The sequence below is a fragment of the Oncorhynchus tshawytscha genome, linkage group LG05, assembly GCF_018296145.1.
Source record: "Oncorhynchus tshawytscha isolate Ot180627B linkage group LG05, Otsh_v2.0, whole genome shotgun sequence".
In the NCBI taxonomy this organism is placed as follows: Eukaryota; Metazoa; Chordata; class Actinopteri; order Salmoniformes; family Salmonidae; genus Oncorhynchus; species Oncorhynchus tshawytscha.
Window position 1 is genome coordinate 12,261,598 of NC_056433.1, and position 19,379 is coordinate 12,280,976.

The 19,379-nt window shown below is 43.0% G+C and overlaps 2 protein-coding genes across 2 annotated transcripts in view; one reads left to right on the forward strand and one right to left on the reverse strand.

Moving 5' to 3' along the window:
• LOC112249923 (beta/gamma crystallin domain-containing protein 1) overlaps positions 1 to 17,632 on the forward strand; it is a 34,649-nt gene extending 17,017 nt beyond the window's left edge. Inside the window, exons 10-20 of the mRNA XM_024419659.2 lie at positions 104 to 230; positions 1,024 to 1,169; positions 3,795 to 3,921; positions 4,284 to 4,313; positions 4,432 to 4,544; positions 4,771 to 4,903; positions 8,257 to 8,396; positions 13,966 to 14,089; positions 14,480 to 14,635; positions 16,249 to 16,408; positions 17,096 to 17,632. Of these exons, the coding sequence (XP_024275427.2) occupies positions 104 to 230; positions 1,024 to 1,169; positions 3,795 to 3,921; positions 4,284 to 4,313; positions 4,432 to 4,544; positions 4,771 to 4,903; positions 8,257 to 8,396; positions 13,966 to 14,089; positions 14,480 to 14,635; positions 16,249 to 16,408; positions 17,096 to 17,184 (1,345 nt within the window). The 3' untranslated portion in view covers positions 17,185 to 17,632. The remainder of the gene's footprint in view (positions 1 to 103; positions 231 to 1,023; positions 1,170 to 3,794; positions 3,922 to 4,283; positions 4,314 to 4,431; positions 4,545 to 4,770; positions 4,904 to 8,256; positions 8,397 to 13,965; positions 14,090 to 14,479; positions 14,636 to 16,248; positions 16,409 to 17,095) is intronic.
• Positions 17,633 to 17,776: 144 nt separating this feature from the next.
• The window catches only part of LOC112249924 (reticulon-4-interacting protein 1 homolog, mitochondrial), a 14,414-nt gene continuing 12,811 nt past the window's right edge, over positions 17,777 to 19,379 (reverse strand). The window contains exon 9 of the mRNA XM_024419661.2: positions 17,777 to 18,263. Within this exon, the coding sequence (XP_024275429.1) occupies positions 18,057 to 18,263 (207 nt within the window). The 3' untranslated portion in view covers positions 17,777 to 18,056. The remainder of the gene's footprint in view (positions 18,264 to 19,379) is intronic.

Sequence of the window (19,379 nt, forward strand, 5' to 3'; positions counted from 1 at the left end):
GGCTGTCTAAATACTTTTTTGCCCCACTGTACATATGAAGTAATATACTATACAGTGCTTACAATGTAGCTATTGTCTAATTCCCTTTTATTTACTGTCCCAGCTGGGTGGGGTATGACCAACTAGGGTTTGAGGGTCACCAGCATGTCCTGGAGGAAGGCGAGTACCTGGACTGGAGGGACTGGGGAGGAATGACTGATCAGCTGCTATCTATACGACCTGTACTGGCTGTAGGTATCATGCTATGACCAAGAACTGAATGTTGTACGATTTGGTATGAAATTATGAATTACAGTATGGATGAACCCCTGCTATAAATGAGCATCAACCCTCCTCTTGGAGAGGTTTTGCTCTACACTCTTATTTTGTGCTCTACAGTCTTTCCAAAGGGGTTCTTCGGCTGTTCCCGTAGGAGAACCCATTTTAGTTCTAGGTAGAACACTTTTTGGTTTCAGGTAGAACCCTTTTGGGTTCCATGTAGAACCCTCTGTGGAAAGGGTTCTTCATGGAACCCAAAAGGGTTCTACCAGGAACCAAAATGGTTCTACCTGGAACCAAAAAGGGTTCTTCAAAGGATTCTCATATGGGGACAGCCGGGCACCTTTTCTTCTAAGAGTGTATTGTAGCCCTACACAAACACACCTGATTCAGCTAATCAATAGAGTCAGGTATGCTATATTAGAGTTGGAACAAAAGCATGCAGGGGAGCTCTCGTCAATGAGGAGGGTTGGGCACCTCTGATGTTTGATGTTGTTTGGTATGCCATGCCAATGATGTAAAGGGAAGTCATGATAGGATATTGTTTGTTATGGTATGCCATGACCATACAATTAGTTATGCAGTACTAAAACAGCCTTTCCCCATTCAGGTCAATGTTCTGTGATTGATGGACCAGTGGTCATATTGGGTGTACCTATGAGTGTACCAGTCAAATTGCTGTGAACTGAGGGTTTTGTACATTCTAGTAGTTCTACTTCTATGGGCAGGACCAAGGATGTTCTTTGTTTCATTTCCCCATGACAGGATTTCATGTCACCACACCTCAAGATGTTCAGTGAGAGAGACTTTGGCGAGCTGGGTGCCAACATCGACATCTTAGAGCCTATCATCAATATAGAGGACACCGGCTATGGGCTGAAAACGCAGTCTGTTGACGTTATGGGCGGAGTGTAAGTCTAAGATCTCTTTCTTTCTCTGTTTCTACCTCTGATGTGCACAGTTAAAGTTACAATCTGCCATTTCAACAGCCTGACCCTGTCACTTTGTTTGGTAAGCTTGGGGATGGGACTGGGGAAATGTAACCACTTTCAAATTCATACAGACCTATGGAACCATGGATAATTAATTGAAATGACCATTGAACCACAGGAAATGCTACAGATTGTGGCTTTAAATCTACCTTGCCCAGTCTTGTGTGTTTTATATGAAAATGACCAGTTAGTCGATTACAGAAATTCCGGGCTGTGCTCTGCTATTCAGTGTGAATGTAATGAGACGTCTACATACTGTTAACCACTCATTTACTGTCCTGATTTAAATACTCCAGTGATCTGTAGTAGCTCAGGTCAGGTGTCTTGTAAGTTCCATTATTATCACTGTGTCCTGTGGACTGGCGGACTACATAGTTCAAAATGAACACTACAAAGCTGGAAATGTAGAGTTCTAATAAACAGAGGCAAAGTTACAATGCAACTTCTAAAAGCATATTTGATGCTGTATAGTTAAAGGTAGACTCAGCGCGATGACGTTGCAACGAGCAGTACTGCAGATAGTGAGATGACCGTGATGCAAGACGTGGCTCTCACACAGAGGATCTACACCAGTGGAGGCTGGTGGGAGGAGCTATAGGAGGATGGGCTCTTTGTAATGGCTGGAATGGAATACATGGAACGATATCAAACACATTAAACATATGGAAACCACATGTTGGACTACATTCATTTAATTCCAGTAAATTACAATGAGCCTGTCTTCTTATAGCTCCTCCCACCAGCCTCCATTGATCTAAACATGTGCATGTGTGTGCTTCACGCTGCTACATCGTGTTAGCTACGGGGCCAAAACAGCGAAGAAGTTGTTGCAGAAATGAACCCACTATGTGTAGATGTGCATTCAACCTCCCCTCGCTGAGTCTACCTTGAGAGTTTCAGCGAAGCATCAAGTAAACAACAATATTGGGCCGATTTCCGCTACAACTAAGAGCGTTGAAGCCCTTGTTTAAACTTCTCTGCTGTTTTAGTCCCGCATGTTGGAGCTATTGAAACATGCACAGATACCCTGCGCTACTCTGTGAGTGCATCTTCTGGCATCGCACTCATCTGCAACATCTGGTGTGCTGCTCGTGGCAACATCATATCTCAGTCTCAGATGTTTAACTTATAAGTGAACCTTGACACATACTATCCTACAGCATGTGCAGCCCTCTAATCGTTGTTACTAATGTGTCTGTGCTAGCTAATTGTTTCTCACTTTGGCTGAAATATCTTCCTGTATTGCCTGCAGAGCTAGGTCTAACGCATGTTCATTCATGTACAGTATGTTATCTTAAGTTCCTTCTCTCCGGATAAGGGTCTTGTTCATTAGGGCACACCGTGCCAAAACATTTAAAAACGGAATACAAAAACAAGCATTTCAAGATCAGGTTGTTCATACACGTTTCCCTTCGTTTTTGGAACCTGATAAACAGTTGTAGGGCTGACTGTAGGCTGGCTGCCTCTCCCCGGCTGGCACGTTCAGACGGGACCAAAATTCCTCCGAGACGTTCAGTTCAGTCCACGCCTCATTCCCTGGGTCTCTCTGTCAGTTGGGAACAGGGTGGAGTACACTATGTGCAGCAGAGCACTTCCACTTGCTTTTGGAGGAACGTCTCTGGTTCTGTTACAGTGTTGTGAACCCTTATTATAGTGTACGACATAGCCTCACCCCGTCATCCCGCTCCCCCATCGTCCTTCTCCCTTGTCCTGCTGACTAAACTCTGTTACTCAACCTGTTGACTCAACCCAGCAGACCCTCTCTCCCTTATCTCTCTCTCCCTCTTTCCCTTTCTCTCTCCTCCTATCTCTCTCCCCATCTCTCATATCATTCTCTCTCTCTCCCCTATCCTTATCTTTCTCGTCAGCTTCTGCTGTGGTCTTTTCTATGCTGTGTGATACACACACACACACACACACACACACACACACACACAGGCACAGTCATCAGATACACACTAATCAAAGACAATATTGAGTAGGAGCGTAAGAGCTAATTAACCACCATCTGTATCTTATCTACATGTTTGATCTGAAATGTCAACGTTTAATAATAACCTTGGTTTTAATGACTTTGATTCCGTCTATCTATTCGTTGTTATAGATTTTGTCTTTGGCGTCATCCATCATAGGAGCACAAAAAATACCGTAAAACTCATTATAATGTGCAGCGCAGTTTAATTTCCCTTACTCTAATGATGTGCGTTTAGGGTTGCCAAATTACAGTATCTTTCCCTAAATTCCCACAGAGGATTTCCTGCTTACTCAACCCTGATTCCGGGAAATCTCCAACCGGGATTTCTGGAAAACCTGGGAATTCTGGAAAGTTACTCAAATTTTTTCAACCTTAACCTGAGTTTAGTCAAGTGTGGACGTAACTGCGAGTTGCAGTCTTTGACACTTCTGTTTGAAATGTTATTGTTATTTTGCAAACTGCCAACTGTTCACGCAAAATGTTGGCCCTCGGACTGAAACATCAAGGCACTACCTGAACTTGAGCAATAAGAAACAGTACTGAATACGGTCCTCATGTGTCCCTCCTAGATGGGTGGCATTTGAGGAGGCAGGGTTCTCTGGAAAGGCGTATGTGTTGGAGAAAGGCCTCTACGGAAGCCCAGAAGACTGGGGGGCCCTCAGCTCCAAGATCGCATCCGTCATGCCCGTCATTCTGGTAAGATCAACACAATATTAAATGACAAATTATTATAATGATAAACGAATCATATAATGTAGTATTAATGTTGCAACAATAAATGATTAACATGATAAAATATTCAATAATTGAAATATTCTGTAATCAGTTACATCCGTTTGGAAAGGGGGCAAGGTCGGGGGAATGACATGAGCCATACAGTATGGGATAATGATGATCTAAAGAGACTTGATAGTGCACTATATAGGGAAGAGGGTGGCAATTTGGGATGCATCCCAATGATGATAACAAAGTCATCAATGACCAATACACTGATCCAAGAATTGTTGAATTATTTCCTCAGTTCTCTCAATAATGCCCTCATTTGTGGTCTCTTCTAGGATAATCTGGGAAATTCCTCCAAGTTTAAGGTATGTCAACCAAATGCAACAGGACCAACCTACATTTCTTTGTCATAGATTCTGTAAACCACTCCATGACAGCCCCATATTTGACAGAATCTGACAGTGTATCTGTTATGTGTCTCAGATGCAGTTGTTCTCGGAGCCAGGGTTCCAGGGTTCTGTCCACGTTGTGGAGGACAGTGTTTCTGCCCTGCCACACGGCTTTTCCCTGGGCTCCTGCAAGGTGCTGGCTGGCAGGTGAGTGTCGTACTTGTTATTCATCCAACGTAATCTGCAGATTGTAACACATACAGTATCTTTCCCGTACCATTAGCTACATCATTTGCAAGACAAAGTTACTGTTGGCAACAGTCATTTATATCTACAGTTTTATAATGATGCCTATACTTTTATACATTCGCTGTTAAAATGGTGAAGAAAAATAATGATAATCGCCATGTCTGTGCGTGTCTGTGTGTTCCAGCTGGCTGGCGTTTGAGGGCCAGGGCTTCACTGAGAGGATGTATGTGTTAGAGGAGGGGGATTACCCTGATCTGAGGGCCATGGGGTGCGTGGAGCCCAACTCCTCTGTCCTGTCCCTGCAGACTACTGGCTTTGTGAGTACTCTGTCTATTAGCTCTCTTTCTGTGTTGTAAATGGCACCCTATTCCCTACATAGTGCACTACTTTTGACCAGGGCCATAGGATATATAGTAGTGCACTATATAGGTAATAGGATGCCATTTGAGATGCACAGGGATGTCTATGTCAGGGATGGGCATTGACATCCCAAACATTCCCACACTGTTCCTGCAACTCACATCTCTCTGCTGGAGGTTAATGCATTGGAAGATTACGTTTTCTGATGTTGCGAATAGTGGACTTCCCAAAGTGCAATTTTGAAATGTGGTTGTGCATCAGCAGATTTACTCTGGTTATGTCAGTCATTGATAGTTAGTCAATTAGCCCATGCCTGCTAACATTTTTCAGAATGCTAAATTTGTTTAGTGGCCAGCGATCTAAATCAAATCAAATCAAATTTATTTCAAATCAAATTTATCTAAACTTGTTATCTTGGTCAAATTACCTGCCGGGGGTCCCCCATTGATTTTTTTTGTTGTCAGTGTCACTTAGATATCATATTAAAAACTGCAAACATTTCTCTCCTCCCACATGGCAAAATGTGTAGAATTGCAAAAAATGAACTCTAAAACATAAACAACTTCTTTCTGCTGACAAGAGGTGAGCCACTAAGATGTTATGCTCACAACACATCAAAGTTGCCCATCCCTGGTCTATGTCAACCTTCTATAGCACAAATAAAAACCTATTTCATCCAATACATTGGATCCACATAATCACGTGACTTCTTCCAATTAAATAATTGTTTTTGGACAATTGTTTGGTATAAAGGGTTACAATAGGAATAGTGGCAATCTATATACAGTACAGTCGTGGCCAAAAGTTTTGAGAATGACACAAATATTAATTTTCACCAAGTCTGCTGCCTCAGTTTGTATGATGGCAATTTGTATATACTCCAGAATGTTATGAAGAGTGATCAGATGAATTGCAATTCATTGCAAAGTCCCTCTTTGCCATGCAAATGAACTGAATCCCCCCCCCAAAAACATTTCCACTGCATTTCAGCCCTGCCACAAAAGGATCAGCTGACATGTCAGTGATTCTCTCGTTAACACAGGTGTGAGTGTTGACGAGGACAAGGCTGGAGATCACTATGTCATGCTGATTGAGCTCGAATAACAGACTGAAAGCTTCAAAAGGAGGGTGGTGCTTGGCATCATTGTTCTCCCTCTGTCAACCATGGTTACCTGCAAGGAAACACGTGCCGTCATCATTGCTTTGCACAAAAATGGTTTCACAGGCAAGGATATTGCTGCCAGTAAGATTGCACCTAAATCAACCATTTATCGGATCATCAAGAGCTTCAAGGAGAGCGGTTCAATGTTGTGATGAAGGCTTCAGGGCGCCCAAGAAAGTCCAGCAAGCACCAGGACCATCTCCTAAAGTTTATTCAGCTGCGGGATCGGGGCACCACCAGTACAGAGCTTGCTCAGGAATGGCAGCAGGCAGGTATGAGTGCATCTGCACGCACAGTGAGGCAAATACTTTTTGAGGATGGCCTGGTGTCAAGAAGGGCAGCAAAGAAGCCACTTCGCTCCAGGAAAAACATCAGGGACAGTCTGATATTCTGCAAAAGGTACAGGGATTGGACTGCTGAGGACTGGGGTAAAGTCATTTTCTCTGATGAATCCCCTTTCCGATTGTTTGGGGCATCCGGAAAAAAGCTTGTCCGGAGAAGACAAGGTGAGCGCTACCATCAGTCCTATGTCATGCCAACAGTAAAGCATCCTGAGACCATTCATGTGTGGGGTTGCTTCTGTGGGCTCACTCACAATTTTGCCTAAGAACACAGCCATGAATAAAGAATGGTACCAACACAGCCTCCGAGAGCAACTTCTCCCAACCATCCAGGAACAGTTTGGTGATGAACAATGCCTTTTCCAGCATGATGGAGCACCTTGCCATAAGACAAAAGTGATAACTAAGTGGCTCAGGGAACAAAACATTGATATTTTGAGTCCATGGCCAGGAAACTCCCCCGACCTTAATCTCATTGAGAACTTATGGTCAATCCTCAAGAGGTGGGTGGACAAACAAAAACATACAAATTCTGACAAACTCCAAACATTGATTATGCAAGAATGGGCTGCCATCAGGATGTGGCCCAGAAGTTAATTGACAGCATGCCAGGGCAGATTGCAGAGGTCTTAAAAAAGAAGGGTCAACACTGCAAATATTAACTCTTTGCATCAACTTCATGTAATTGTCAATAAAAAGCCTTTGACACTTATGAAATGCTTGTAATTATACTTCAGTATTCCATAGTAACATCTGACAAAAATATCTAAAGACACAGCAAGCAGCAAACTTTGTGGAAATTAATATTTGTGTCATTCTCAAAACTTTTGGCCACGACTGTATATGTGGGCTCAGGAGACGTTTAATTAGCTTGACGGTCGGTATCAAACAAAGAAGGTCACTATTTAAATGTATGAACATGTTTAGTCATTCAAACAATAAAACGGTCACCAGTAATGGTAAGAGTTGGTGTTCTCATACCATTGTCAGGTGTATAAATAACCTCTCTCTCTCTTTCCCACTCCGTCTCTCTCCATCCTTCTCTTTCTCTCCCCCTCTCTCTTTATCCCCCTCCCTCTCCTATTCTCTCTCCCTCCCTCTCTCCATCCTTGTCTTCCTCTCTCCCCCTCCCTCTCTCTCCATCCTTCTCTTCCTCTCCATCCCCCTCCCTCTCGTTCTTCCTCTCTCCATCCCCCTCCCTCTCCTATTCTCTCCTCCTCTCTCTATATATCCCCTCCCTCTCCTATTCTCTCCTCCTCTCTCTATATATCCCCTCCCTCTCCTATTCACTCTTCCTCTCTCTATATATCCCCTCCCTCTCCTATTCTCTCTTCCTCTCTCTATATATCCCCTCCCTCTCCTATTCACTCTTCCTCTCTTTATATATCCCCTCCCTCTCCTATTCACTCTTCCTCTCTCTATATATCCCCTCCCTCTCCTATTCTCTCTTCCTCTCTCTATATATCCCCTCCCTCTCCTATTCTCTCTTCCTCTCTCTATATATCCCCCTCTCCTATTCACTCTTCCTCTCTCTATATATCCCCTCCCTCTCCTATTCTCTCTTCCTCTCTCTATATATCCCCTCCCTCTCCTATTCTCTCTTCCTCTCTCTATAAATCCCCTCCCTCTCCTATTCTCTCTTCCTCTCTCTATATATCCCCTCCCTCTCCTATTCTCTCTTCCTCTCTCTATATATCCCCTCCCTCTCCTATTCACTCTTCCTCTCTCTATATATCCCCTCCCTCTCCTATTCACTCTTCCTCTCTCTATATATCCCCTCCCTCTCCTATTCACTCTCTCCCCATAGGAGTTCTCGCTGCCCTCTGTCACCCTGTTTGAGAGGTCAAGTCTGCGGGGGAAGAGGGTGGTTCTGACCGAAAGCTCGGTTAACCTGCAGCTTGCCGGAGGCTGCAGCCTGGTCCAGTCTGTCCTGGTGGAGGGAGGCATGTGAGTACATACAGAACAGCCTGTCTGTCCTCATGTCTCTGTCTGTTGTCTGCCTGCCTGCCTGCTTGTCTCTCTGTCGAAGGTCATATATTTGTATGCATGGGCCTCCTAGTCTCACGCACCAGATAGTCCTCCCCAGATTGTGCACAATAGCCTGTGGACAAGGTTTTGGGGCCCTTCCTATCCACAGACAGAGCTCTATGTTCTTTGGGTGGGTGTGTCGCTGGGTAGTGAGTGAGTGAGTGAGTGAGTGAGTGAGTGAGTGAGTGAGTGAGTGAGTGAGTGAGTGAGTGAGTGAGTGAGTGAGTGAGTGAGTGAGTGAGTGAGTGAGTGAGTGAGTGAGTGAGTGAGTGAGTGAGTGAGTGAGTGTGTGAGTGTGTGTGTGTGTGTGTGTGTGTGTCTAAGAGAATCTTACTGATGGTTCTCCAGAAAGCTATCTGTTATGTTTCTATCCTTACAGTGCATACTATATAAAGGAACACCAAACTGGAAAGATCATTTTTCTATGGAGCTGTTAGAAACGACACCGTCGTGTGACACAAAAGCAGATCCTTTATCCACTGACACAGCCATTTGTAGTCCTTTATCCACTGACACAGCCATTTGTAGCCCTTTATCCACTGACACAGCCATTTGTAGTCCTTTATCCACTGACACAGCCATGTGTAGTCCTTTATCCACTGACACAGCCATTTGTAGTCCTTTATCCACTGACACAGCCATTTGTAGTCCTTTATCCACTGCCACAGCCATTTGTAGTCCTTTATCCACTGACACAGCCATTTGTAGTCCTTTATCCACTGACACAGCCATTTGTAGTCCTTTATCCACTGACACAGCCATTTGTAGCCCTTTATCCACTGACACAGCCATTTGTAGTCCTTTATCCACTGACACAGCCATTTGTAGCCCATTATCCACTGACACAGCCATTTGTAGTCCTTTATCCAACTGACACAGCCATTTGTAGTCTTTCTTTCAACGCTTAATACAAGCAGTTCACACACTGTGCCAATTAATCACAGTATTTAAAAATGCCAAAAGGTTTCTCATGAGTCATAACACTACTTCACACCCCTAGACCAGTTAATCAACCTTTTGTAAACACAGAGTGAAGTACACTTCACACAAGTCACCTGCGTGGGTAGTAGATCAGGTGACTATAGTTGGAGCTATTATTGCACAGTTCACAGTTGTGGAAATGTTGCATTGAGTTTAGTCTAGTGTAGAATGCACAGTCAGCAGGAAGGAGGAGTTGAGTCTATTGTAGAACCTACTGTCAGCAGGAAGAAGGAGTTTAGTCTAGTGTAGAACAGACTAGATCAGGTGACTATAGTTGGAGCTACTATTTCACAGTTCACAGTTTTGGAAATGTTGTTTTGTGTAGTTTAGTGTAGTGTAGAACGCTCGGTCAGCAGGAAGTAGAAGTTTAGTCTAGTGTAGAACATACAGTCAGAAGGAAGTAGGAGTTTTGTCCAGTGTCGAACGCACGGTCAGCAGGAGTTTAGTGTAGTCTAGTGTAGAACGCATAGTCAGCAAGAAGTAGGAGTTTAGTGTAGTCTAGTGTAGAACACACAGTCAGCAGGAAGTAGGAGTCTAGTGTAGTCTAGTGTAGAACGCATGGTCAGCAGGAAGTAGGAGTTTAGTCTAGTGTAGAACACACGGTCAGCAGGAAGTTGGAGTTTAGTTTAGTGTAGAACACACAGTCAGCAGGAAGTAGGAGTTCAGTCTAGTGTAGAACACACGGTCAGCAGGAAGTAGGAGTTTATTCTAGTGTAGAACACACAGTCAGCAGGAAGTAGGAGTTTAGTCTAGTGTAGAACACACGGTCAGCAGGAAGTAGGAGTTTAGTCTAGTGTAGAACACTAGAGGCTCTTGGATGCGTGAGGAAACTAATCAATTAAAGAGAAGTTGCAGGAAGGCAGAGCGGAAGTGGAGAAAGTCAAAGTTGCAGGTCCATTATGATATTCTGAGAGAGCAATTTGGCATATATAGTGCATTCGGAAGTATTCAGACCCCTTCCCTTTTTCCACTTTGATACTTCACAGCCTTATTCTAAAATCAATCTTAAAAATCCTCGATCTACAAACAATACCCCATAATGACAAAGCGAAAACAGGTTTTTAGACATGTTTACTAATTTATAAAAAACGAAATACCTTATTTACATACAGTTGAAGTCAGAAGTCTACATACACTTTGGTTGGAGTCATTCAAACTTGTTTTTCAACCACTCCACAAATTTCTTGTTAACAAACTACTTTGTGCATGACACTTCATTTTTCCAACAATTGTTACAGATAGATTATTTCACTTATAATTCACTATATCACAATTCCAGTGGGTCAGAAGTTTACATCCACTAAGTTAACTGTGCCTTTAAACAGCTTGGAAAATTCCAGAACATGATTTCATGGCTTTAGAAGCTTCTGATTGACATCATTTGAGTCAATTGGAGGTGTACCTGTGGGTGAATTTCGAGGCCTACCTTCAAACTCAATGCCTCTTTGCTTGACATCATGGGAAAATCAAAAGAAATCAACCAAGACCTCAGAAAAAAATTGTAGACCTCCACCAGTCTGGTTCATCCTTGGGAGCATTTTCCAAACGCCTGAAGGTACCACGTTCATCTGTGCAAACAATAGTATGTAAATATAAACATCATGTGACCACGCAGCTCAGGAAGGAGACACGTTCTGTCTTCTAGAGATGAACTTTGATGCGAAGAGTGCAAATCAATCCCAGAACAACAGCAAATGACCTTGTAAAGATGCTGGAGGAAACAGGTACAAAAGTATCTATATCCACAGTAAAACAAGTCCTATATCGACATAACATGAAAGGCCGCACAGCCACTGCTCCAAAACCGCCATAAAAAAGGTTTGCAACTGCACATGGGGACAAAGATCGTACTTTTTGGAGCAATGTCCTCTGGTCTGATGAAACAAAAATAACTGTTTGGCCATAATGACCATTGTTATGTTTGGAGGAAAAAGAGGGATGCTTGCAAGCTGAAGAACACCATCCCAACCGTGAAACACGGGGGTGGCATTATCATGTTGTGGGGGTGCTTTGCTTCAGGAGGGACTGGTACACTTCACAAAATAGATGGCATCATGAGGCTGGAAAAATTTTTATATATTGAAGCAACATCTCAAGACATCAGTCAGGAAGTTAAAGCTTGGTTGAAAATGGGTCTTCCAAATGGACAATGACCCCACGCATACTTCTAAAGTTGTGGCAAAATGGCTGAGGACAACAAAGTCAAGGTGTTGGAGTGGCCATCACAAAGCCATGACCTCAATCCTATAGAAAATGTGTGGGCAGAACTGAGAAAGTGTGTGTGAGCAAGGAGGCCTACAAACCTGACTCAGTTACACCAGCTCTGTCAGGAGGAATGGGCCAAAATTCATTGACCTTATTGTGGGAAGCTTGTGGAAGGCTGACCAAAACGTTTGACCCAAGTTAAACAATTTAAAGGCAATGCTACCAAGTACTAATTGAGTGTATGTAAACTTGTGACCCACTGGGAATGTGATAAAAAATAAAATAAAAGCTGAAATAAATCACTCTACTATTATTCTGACATTTCACATTCTTAAAATAAAGTGGTGATCTAACTGACCTTAGACAGGGAATTTTTAATAGGTTTAAATGTCAGGAATTGTGAAAAACTGAGTTTAAATGTATTTGGCTAAGGTGTATGTAGACTTCAACTGTAAGTATTCAGACCCTTTGCTATGAGACCCGAAATTGAGCTCAGGTGCATCCTGTTTCCATTGATCATCCTTGAGATGTTTCTACAACTTGGTTGGAGTCCACCTGTGGTAAATTCAATTGATTGAAAATAAAAGAGACCCGCACACTCTAGGAGCTCAGATGCAAAAATGTAATTACCAACGTTTCGACAGCCAAACTGTCTTCATCAGGGTATAATCACAAAAACTGCGGGATGACTTGTTTATATAGTGTCAAAAGACACAGGTGTCTGTAATCATGGCCAAGAGTGGCCTAATATCATTGGTTAATAATCAAATATTAAAATGTCATACAAAGAACAGCATACAAACAACAAATGGATAGCGTTATCAGAAAGCACAGCACTGATTTTCCCACGTACGCAGACTATACACAACTTTACATTTGTGTCACCAGAGGATTTTTAGCTCCATGGATAAATTATTAGGGATTTAAATACTTGGATGGCTGACAACTTCCTATAGCTAAATCAAGACTGAGGTAATTATTGTTGGAGCCAAAGCACAGAGAGAGAATCTGGCCACAAATGTTAATTCACAGGCAATAAAAGATCAAAAACTAACTAAAAAACCTAGGTGTTATATTAGATTCTGAACTCCATTTCGAATCACACATTAGAAATGTGACCAAAATAGTTTTTTACCACCTGAGGAACATTGCCAAGGTGTGGCTGTTTCGCTCTCAGGCTGATACAAAAATACTCACTCATGCTTTTATTACAAGCAGGCTGTACTACTGTAATGCTCTCCTGTCTGGTCTACCCAAAAAAGCCATTGGTCAACTGCAAAACATACAGAATGCTGCAGCACGGATACTAACCATGATCAGACGAACAGTACACATTACACTGGGTTTAAGGTCTCTGCACTGGCTGCCTGTGAGTTTCAGAATTTATTTGAAGATTATTCGATTGGTTTTTAAATCAGTCCACGACTGTGCACCCCAATACATGTCAGACATGCTTTTAAGTTGTACCCAGTAAGTCCCTCAGGTCCTCTGACAATGGCCTTTTAACTATCCCAAAGCCTAGGACCAAGAAGCATGGAGAGGCAGCCTTTAGTTACTATGCCCCCAGCCTCTGGAACAGCCTGCCAGAGAACCTGAGGAGGGCTGAAACTGTGGACATATTTGAAAGAGATCTTAAAACACACCTTTTTAGCTTTGTTTTTCTTAAGGGTGCTTTTCAGTTTTAATTGTTATTCTTTTGTTTTTTTATCCTCTTATGTTTGTTGTGTAGTAAATATTAAAGTTTTTTTAAGCAATTTGCATTGCATTCCATGTCTGAAATGTGCTGTATAAATAAAGGTTGATTTGGAAGGGAAGGGTCTTGGAATCATGGGATATTATGAGGTAGTGAGGCTTGGTCCAGACCAGTGGAAAGTTCCCAATGGTGTGTGACATTCAGACTGGAGATGTGGACTCACCTCTGCAACACACAGAAACACAAGGAGACACGGCAGGGTCAGACCTATAACTCATGAGTGGGACTTTCTTGCAGGGAGAGAAATGGGACGAGGCCAAATGAATGGAGCTTTTGATCCAGATAAAGCGATGACATCAGCACAGACAGGATGTTCCTGTGTTGATGTGTTCCAGTTTCTATGGGGGTTGAGTGGGTGAAAAGGCAAAGCAATCATTCCTCACTAATTGATATGTGAGACGCTTAGTTTGGTAACTGTGTTTTGACCTCGTCTTTGATTGACACTGAGTGAAAAGTTCAAGGAATAATTTGTCTGATATGTGAGACACTAAGCTTTGCTAGTGTGTATTGATACTTTTTGATTGACACTTGGTTACTTCTGATTGACAGGTGGGTGCTGTATGAGGGGATCAACTACCGCGGAGCTCAGATTCTGCTGAAGCCCGGCGAGGTGCTCGATTGGCGAACATTCAGTAGCTGGCAGCGAATCGGATCCCTGCGCCCACTGATCCAGGTAAGAAGCCATCTCAAATGTGATAACATGATTATATGGGCACACGGAGATTAAGGCCAGGATTCAATCCTAGTTTCGTTATAGAGCTACGCATTATAACAGATTTTTAAAGGTAATTTACACTTGAGCCAACATCGGCAGCGTTTACCGTTAATGTGATCTCTGCCAAAGTCAGGGAAAATACCTTTTAAAGGTGCGCTGTTAGCTTCTATAGTGCACTACTCTGTAACGGCCCCATCAATGGAGCTTTGCATAATATTCTGTGTGAGCACAGGGGCTGCATGGCACACAGGAATACATTGACAGTATGTTGAACTGAGAACTACTTATGGTTCATAGACAGTGAACCCTAATCCTGTGTGTGTGTGTGTGTGTTTGTTACCTGAGCAGCGACAGGTGCACTTCCGGTTGAGGAGCCAGGAGGGCCTTCTAATGTCTGTAACTGGGGAAATGGATGACATCAAGCTGATGCGTATCCAGGCAACAGAGGAGATGGGCGGAGTCGAACAGATCTGGTTCTATCGGGATGGACATCTCCACTGCAAGGTAGCATCGTCATGGCAACAGGGTGTTTAGAGTAAAGCCCTGCAGGGGCATGAATTTTTAAGCCTTGCCCATGCCTGTGACGTTCAGACCCTACCCAGGCCCGATTGCTTCTGACAAATGTAAGGCCCTGCCTGAAATCAGAAGTAACTTCCTCCATAAGTAAATCCATTAGCCGCTCCTGTCACTCTTATCGCTCCCTGCGTGCAGCCAGCTCACTCTACATGCACTCTGCTCATGGCGACTCTTGAGTCTGTGTATCCATAGCAATGGGCAATGAATGGAGGAACGTATAACGCCCCACCCAGCAGACTGTCAACCAATCGCGTTCACGTTCTCATGCTGCGTCACGTGGTTGCTAAGCTAATCGTCACACAATCCCTTCTCAAAATCAGGGTGCGAGTCGAGAAATGTGCCTATTTTCCTCAATAAGTACATAATGTCACAATTCCAAAGCTATACAGATAGCAAGTTAATTATCTCACATCTCCGAAGATTTGTAATATTGTACTTCTTGTTGACAAAATTCATGCTAATGTTGGGTTTTTGAGCTAGCACCCAATTGATTCCCATTCACGCCTTGAGAGAAAGCTCTCCTTGTCCCAGAATCACCCAGAATGGACCATGTGTCCCATTGATGTAGCATGGGCAATGTACACAATGGCCGTTAATAGGATTCCAATGGAGTTTTCCATCTCCTTAAAAGTATCTCTGGCTCTGCTCAGCAAACGAAGAGACATGAGAGAGCAGTTAGCTGTTAGCTACTTTTGGTCACTAAACTCAAGGAACATTATACATTATTTTAAATAATCTTTGTTTTATATTTGACGAGGTTGAAGCACTTCTGACACCATGTTATGATCTTAGTCAGATATGACTACTGTGCAGCACAGCACAAGCAAATGGCTCAACTTCAATATGTTAGTGATCAATGTAGTGATACCCGAGCCCTTATGTAATTGATGAGAAAACAGGCCTTACCCGGCTCTAACCCGATGTATAATGTCGGGGCCCGTCGGGCTCGGGTCGGGAAGCAGAGCTCCAGTTTAGAGAAGGTGGACAGACCAGTAAAACTATGACTTAACAAGCTCTAGAGTCAGGGTATTTAAATCAGATTCTGGAGTACTGCTGGTTCTTGGGGATTTGTTAAGTATTCTATTTATACAGTAGTCTGTCTAGGTGGTGGGCTACACCTACTGAACAGTTCTTATAGTTTATGCTTCCAGAGAAGCACTCTGAACATGACCTTGTAACTTCACATAAATTGAATGCCATCCATTTCATTGTTCCTGGACTATCGACGAGGATCCTGCACCCAACTATTTTTGGGAGTAGAACTTTTGAGTAAGCATGTTGATTATTATTTCATGAACTTTAAATTTCCGACCCATGACTTCAATTAGTGAGTTTATGACAGCCTTTGTACTGCAGCTCTGGACTCCCTGCCACGTCTCACAGCATCATGCTCTATGTTGCACTTATATGGTTTATTACAACACTCAACTAGTTTTTATGCTTGATGCAGGCCCATTCTTTATTTAAAGTGTGTGATTGAATGTCGGTACAAATGATTTCCTCTTTAGAGGATAATAAAGTTTTCTACTCTGTCTGGCCAGGTGCAGGAGGATTGCTGTGTGGCTCCGTGCAGCGTGGCCATGCCAGGCAGTCGTATGGGCCTTTCACCTGAGCCTGGCAAACAACCCTCCTGCTGGAGCATCACGCCTGATGGCCTCATCCGCTACACCGCCAGCCCTGACTTGCTCCTGGAGGTCAAAGGTGAGGCAAAAACAACAAATATGGGATGCCACTCCTGTAGATCTGAGAGGATTTGATAGGTAGGAGCAATATGACGACATTGCCACCCAGCCAATCAGAAGGAAAGAGAAACCTATTGCAATAATGCTTCTACCTCTCAGAGCTACAGGAACTAGTCTGTGTATTGTATTGTTCACTGGTTTCACTTCATTCAGTTCTGGGGTTTTATTTAGGAGATTAGGTAACTTGACTAGAATAATTGTGAATTAGCGACACCTTGTGGATGGACAGAGACATGACAATGGGCTGCAGTTGGATTCAGTAACAAGTAGGCTTGTGACAAGTTCAGACAGACAGGCTGAATCTCAAATCACTCCCTTCTCCTCGTTCCTCCATTTGCACGCATCTCCACCATATGCACAAGTCCCAAGGAAGGACCTTCCAAGCAAGTTGGTAGGGACCAGAGGGTGTTTTGGGATTCACCGATAAGCTATGAAAACCCCCCTCAAATTTGCCCCTCCTTTTCCCCTTCTTTGAGGTATTCACTAATCAGTAAGTTATTAGATAAGGCAATGTTGTCTGGATAAGTTAAGGCAAAGTTTCCATTGTGCTTTCACTGATCCAACCTTGGCAGATCAGTGATTGGCCCAAGGAAGGGACACATTGTATTTAAACAAGGCACTCAAATAATTTTGTCTGTCCTTGCAGGTGGTCAACACTATGACAGAAACCAGGTGATTCTCAACGCGTTTGATCCAAACAAACCCAACCAAAGATGGACAGTGGAGATTCTCTGAGGTCTTGTTTTGAGAGGGAAGAACTAGGTGTAGTCTTTGAGGTGCAGTATGGTGAGGGGCCTCAGCGCTCTGTGGCGCAGCTGCAGCGTGGGCCCCACACAAGTCTCAAGGACAAGATGCCTCAGGAACAGAACATTTGCTGCTGGAAGAGAAGCTTATATACAGTATAATCTTTCCTCTGAGGTCAAGATGAAAAATATATCAAATTTCCTGGATAATCTATAATATCGCATTACTTCTTCACGAACAAACAGGGACAAAACAATAGTATTCATTACTACATTATGGGAAAATGGACTCAGACTAAACTTGAAATACTTTACCTACCCTTTAATATCTGATAATATACGAGTTTGATGAGTAATATTTTTTGATGAATGTATTTTTTTGACATTTTATTCCCTTCTGACAGTAATGTCCTTATGTAAATAAATATGCGATGTGATTATCTTTTGTTATCTAGAATATTTGGAAAAACAAATTGCCTAACAAAACATGTCATAAAAGTATGAATCAATTGCGCAGGCCAAAATGTATATATTTGACTTTTCCGTAAAGAATTCTCAACACACAAGACAAACCATAAGATAAATAACTGTTGCCTTTCTCAAACAAGCAGTTTATCTGCAAAAGCACAAACAATGCATACCAACCAGTGTATTGAAGTAGAGCTCAAGAGTTCAGCATTCTACAGGATGGACATGGACAAACCATATCCAGGTTTGTACATATTAGGCAAATGTAAGAAAACTGACAAACAGGGTGGGACCAAAAAACTCAAATGATTTAAGTTGTCCGTTGCAAAGTGTTTAAAAAAACAAAACAGTTGCGTGCCTTAATGCCCCAATGCTTAGTGTTGACATCACAGCGGTTTAGCTCTTTGGCGCTGCTTGCCTGACTTCCTCCCTGACTTGCTCTGGGGTGTCACTACTCTCCCCCTCCTCTTCAGTCACTCCGGTCCCCTCCTCCTCTTGGGCCACGGTGACCACAGTCTTCCCCCTGGCGTGACCCCGCTCTACTTTCTGGAAGGCCAGGGGCACCTGGGAGAACAGGAACGTGTCCTCCACCACTGGAAGGATCTAAGGAATGACAACACTGAGTGTCTGTACACACATGAACAGTAAAAACACAATCCACCAATGAACAACCACCTCAAGGAAATGCCCTAGGACTATGTGTAACTAGAACCAATGAAATGACTTGCTTGTTTTTGCAGTGAGCTGTGTGTATGGACCTCAACCAACCAAACCAATACATATGGCAGGAGGACCCTAAACACATGACTAATCTATGAATACATTCAACCACGCAAATCGTCTCCAAATGAATGCACAAGCGTCAAAAAAACAAAAAAAAGAGGGAGGGGCTAGTGTTAAAAATGTGATGCGGAAATGACAATCCTGTGCCCCCCTCCCACCACCCAACATGTTATTCTCGTCTGCGTCTCGTCATTAACAATGAATCGTCCGGCTACTGGAGTCACAGTGAGAGACTGTGGAGATATATATTTTTAACGTTTTATTAGAAAACTAAGTAGTGAGTCACAAATATGTCAAATGGAGGTCATAAATGCAATCTGTGGAGTAACAAATGTTGTCAAATGTCACATTCACAAAAGCATATTTGACCACTTTTGTTTGCAAAGAAAGAAATATGTTTGTAAAATGTTCTGTTTTAACCAGAAAAAACCTGTCTTGCATTTATTTGTTATTTATTTTTGTTGATGATGACTCATTTGCTTTTGGATCATGACATATGTTCGTGAAACTATATGGGCATATTTACAGTCTGATATTTAAAAGTTGCATCTTCTATTCATGATTCACAACTAATATATTTTAAACATTTTGATAGAAATCTATCTCCATACTGACAGGATGTGGGGATGTGTGTGTGTGTGAGGTATGTCTGTGTGAATCGATTCCTGCCACCAGCACGGCACCCCCGCACCCCAAAATGCCATGCTGTCCCTATAATCCCTGGGACAAAGGGGTATGGATTACACCCGTGACTGAGGGGGGGGGGGGCACTTTAGCAAATGGCTGCTCAGCACTGTTGGAAACCCATTCACTGTTCAAATCTGACTCACAGCAATCGACACAGGGGAACGCCCACACACAAAGACAGAGGGACTCTGAATATAGGACAATGCTTGGAATCTGTGGCATGTATAGACCCACCTACCTGGCTAGTTT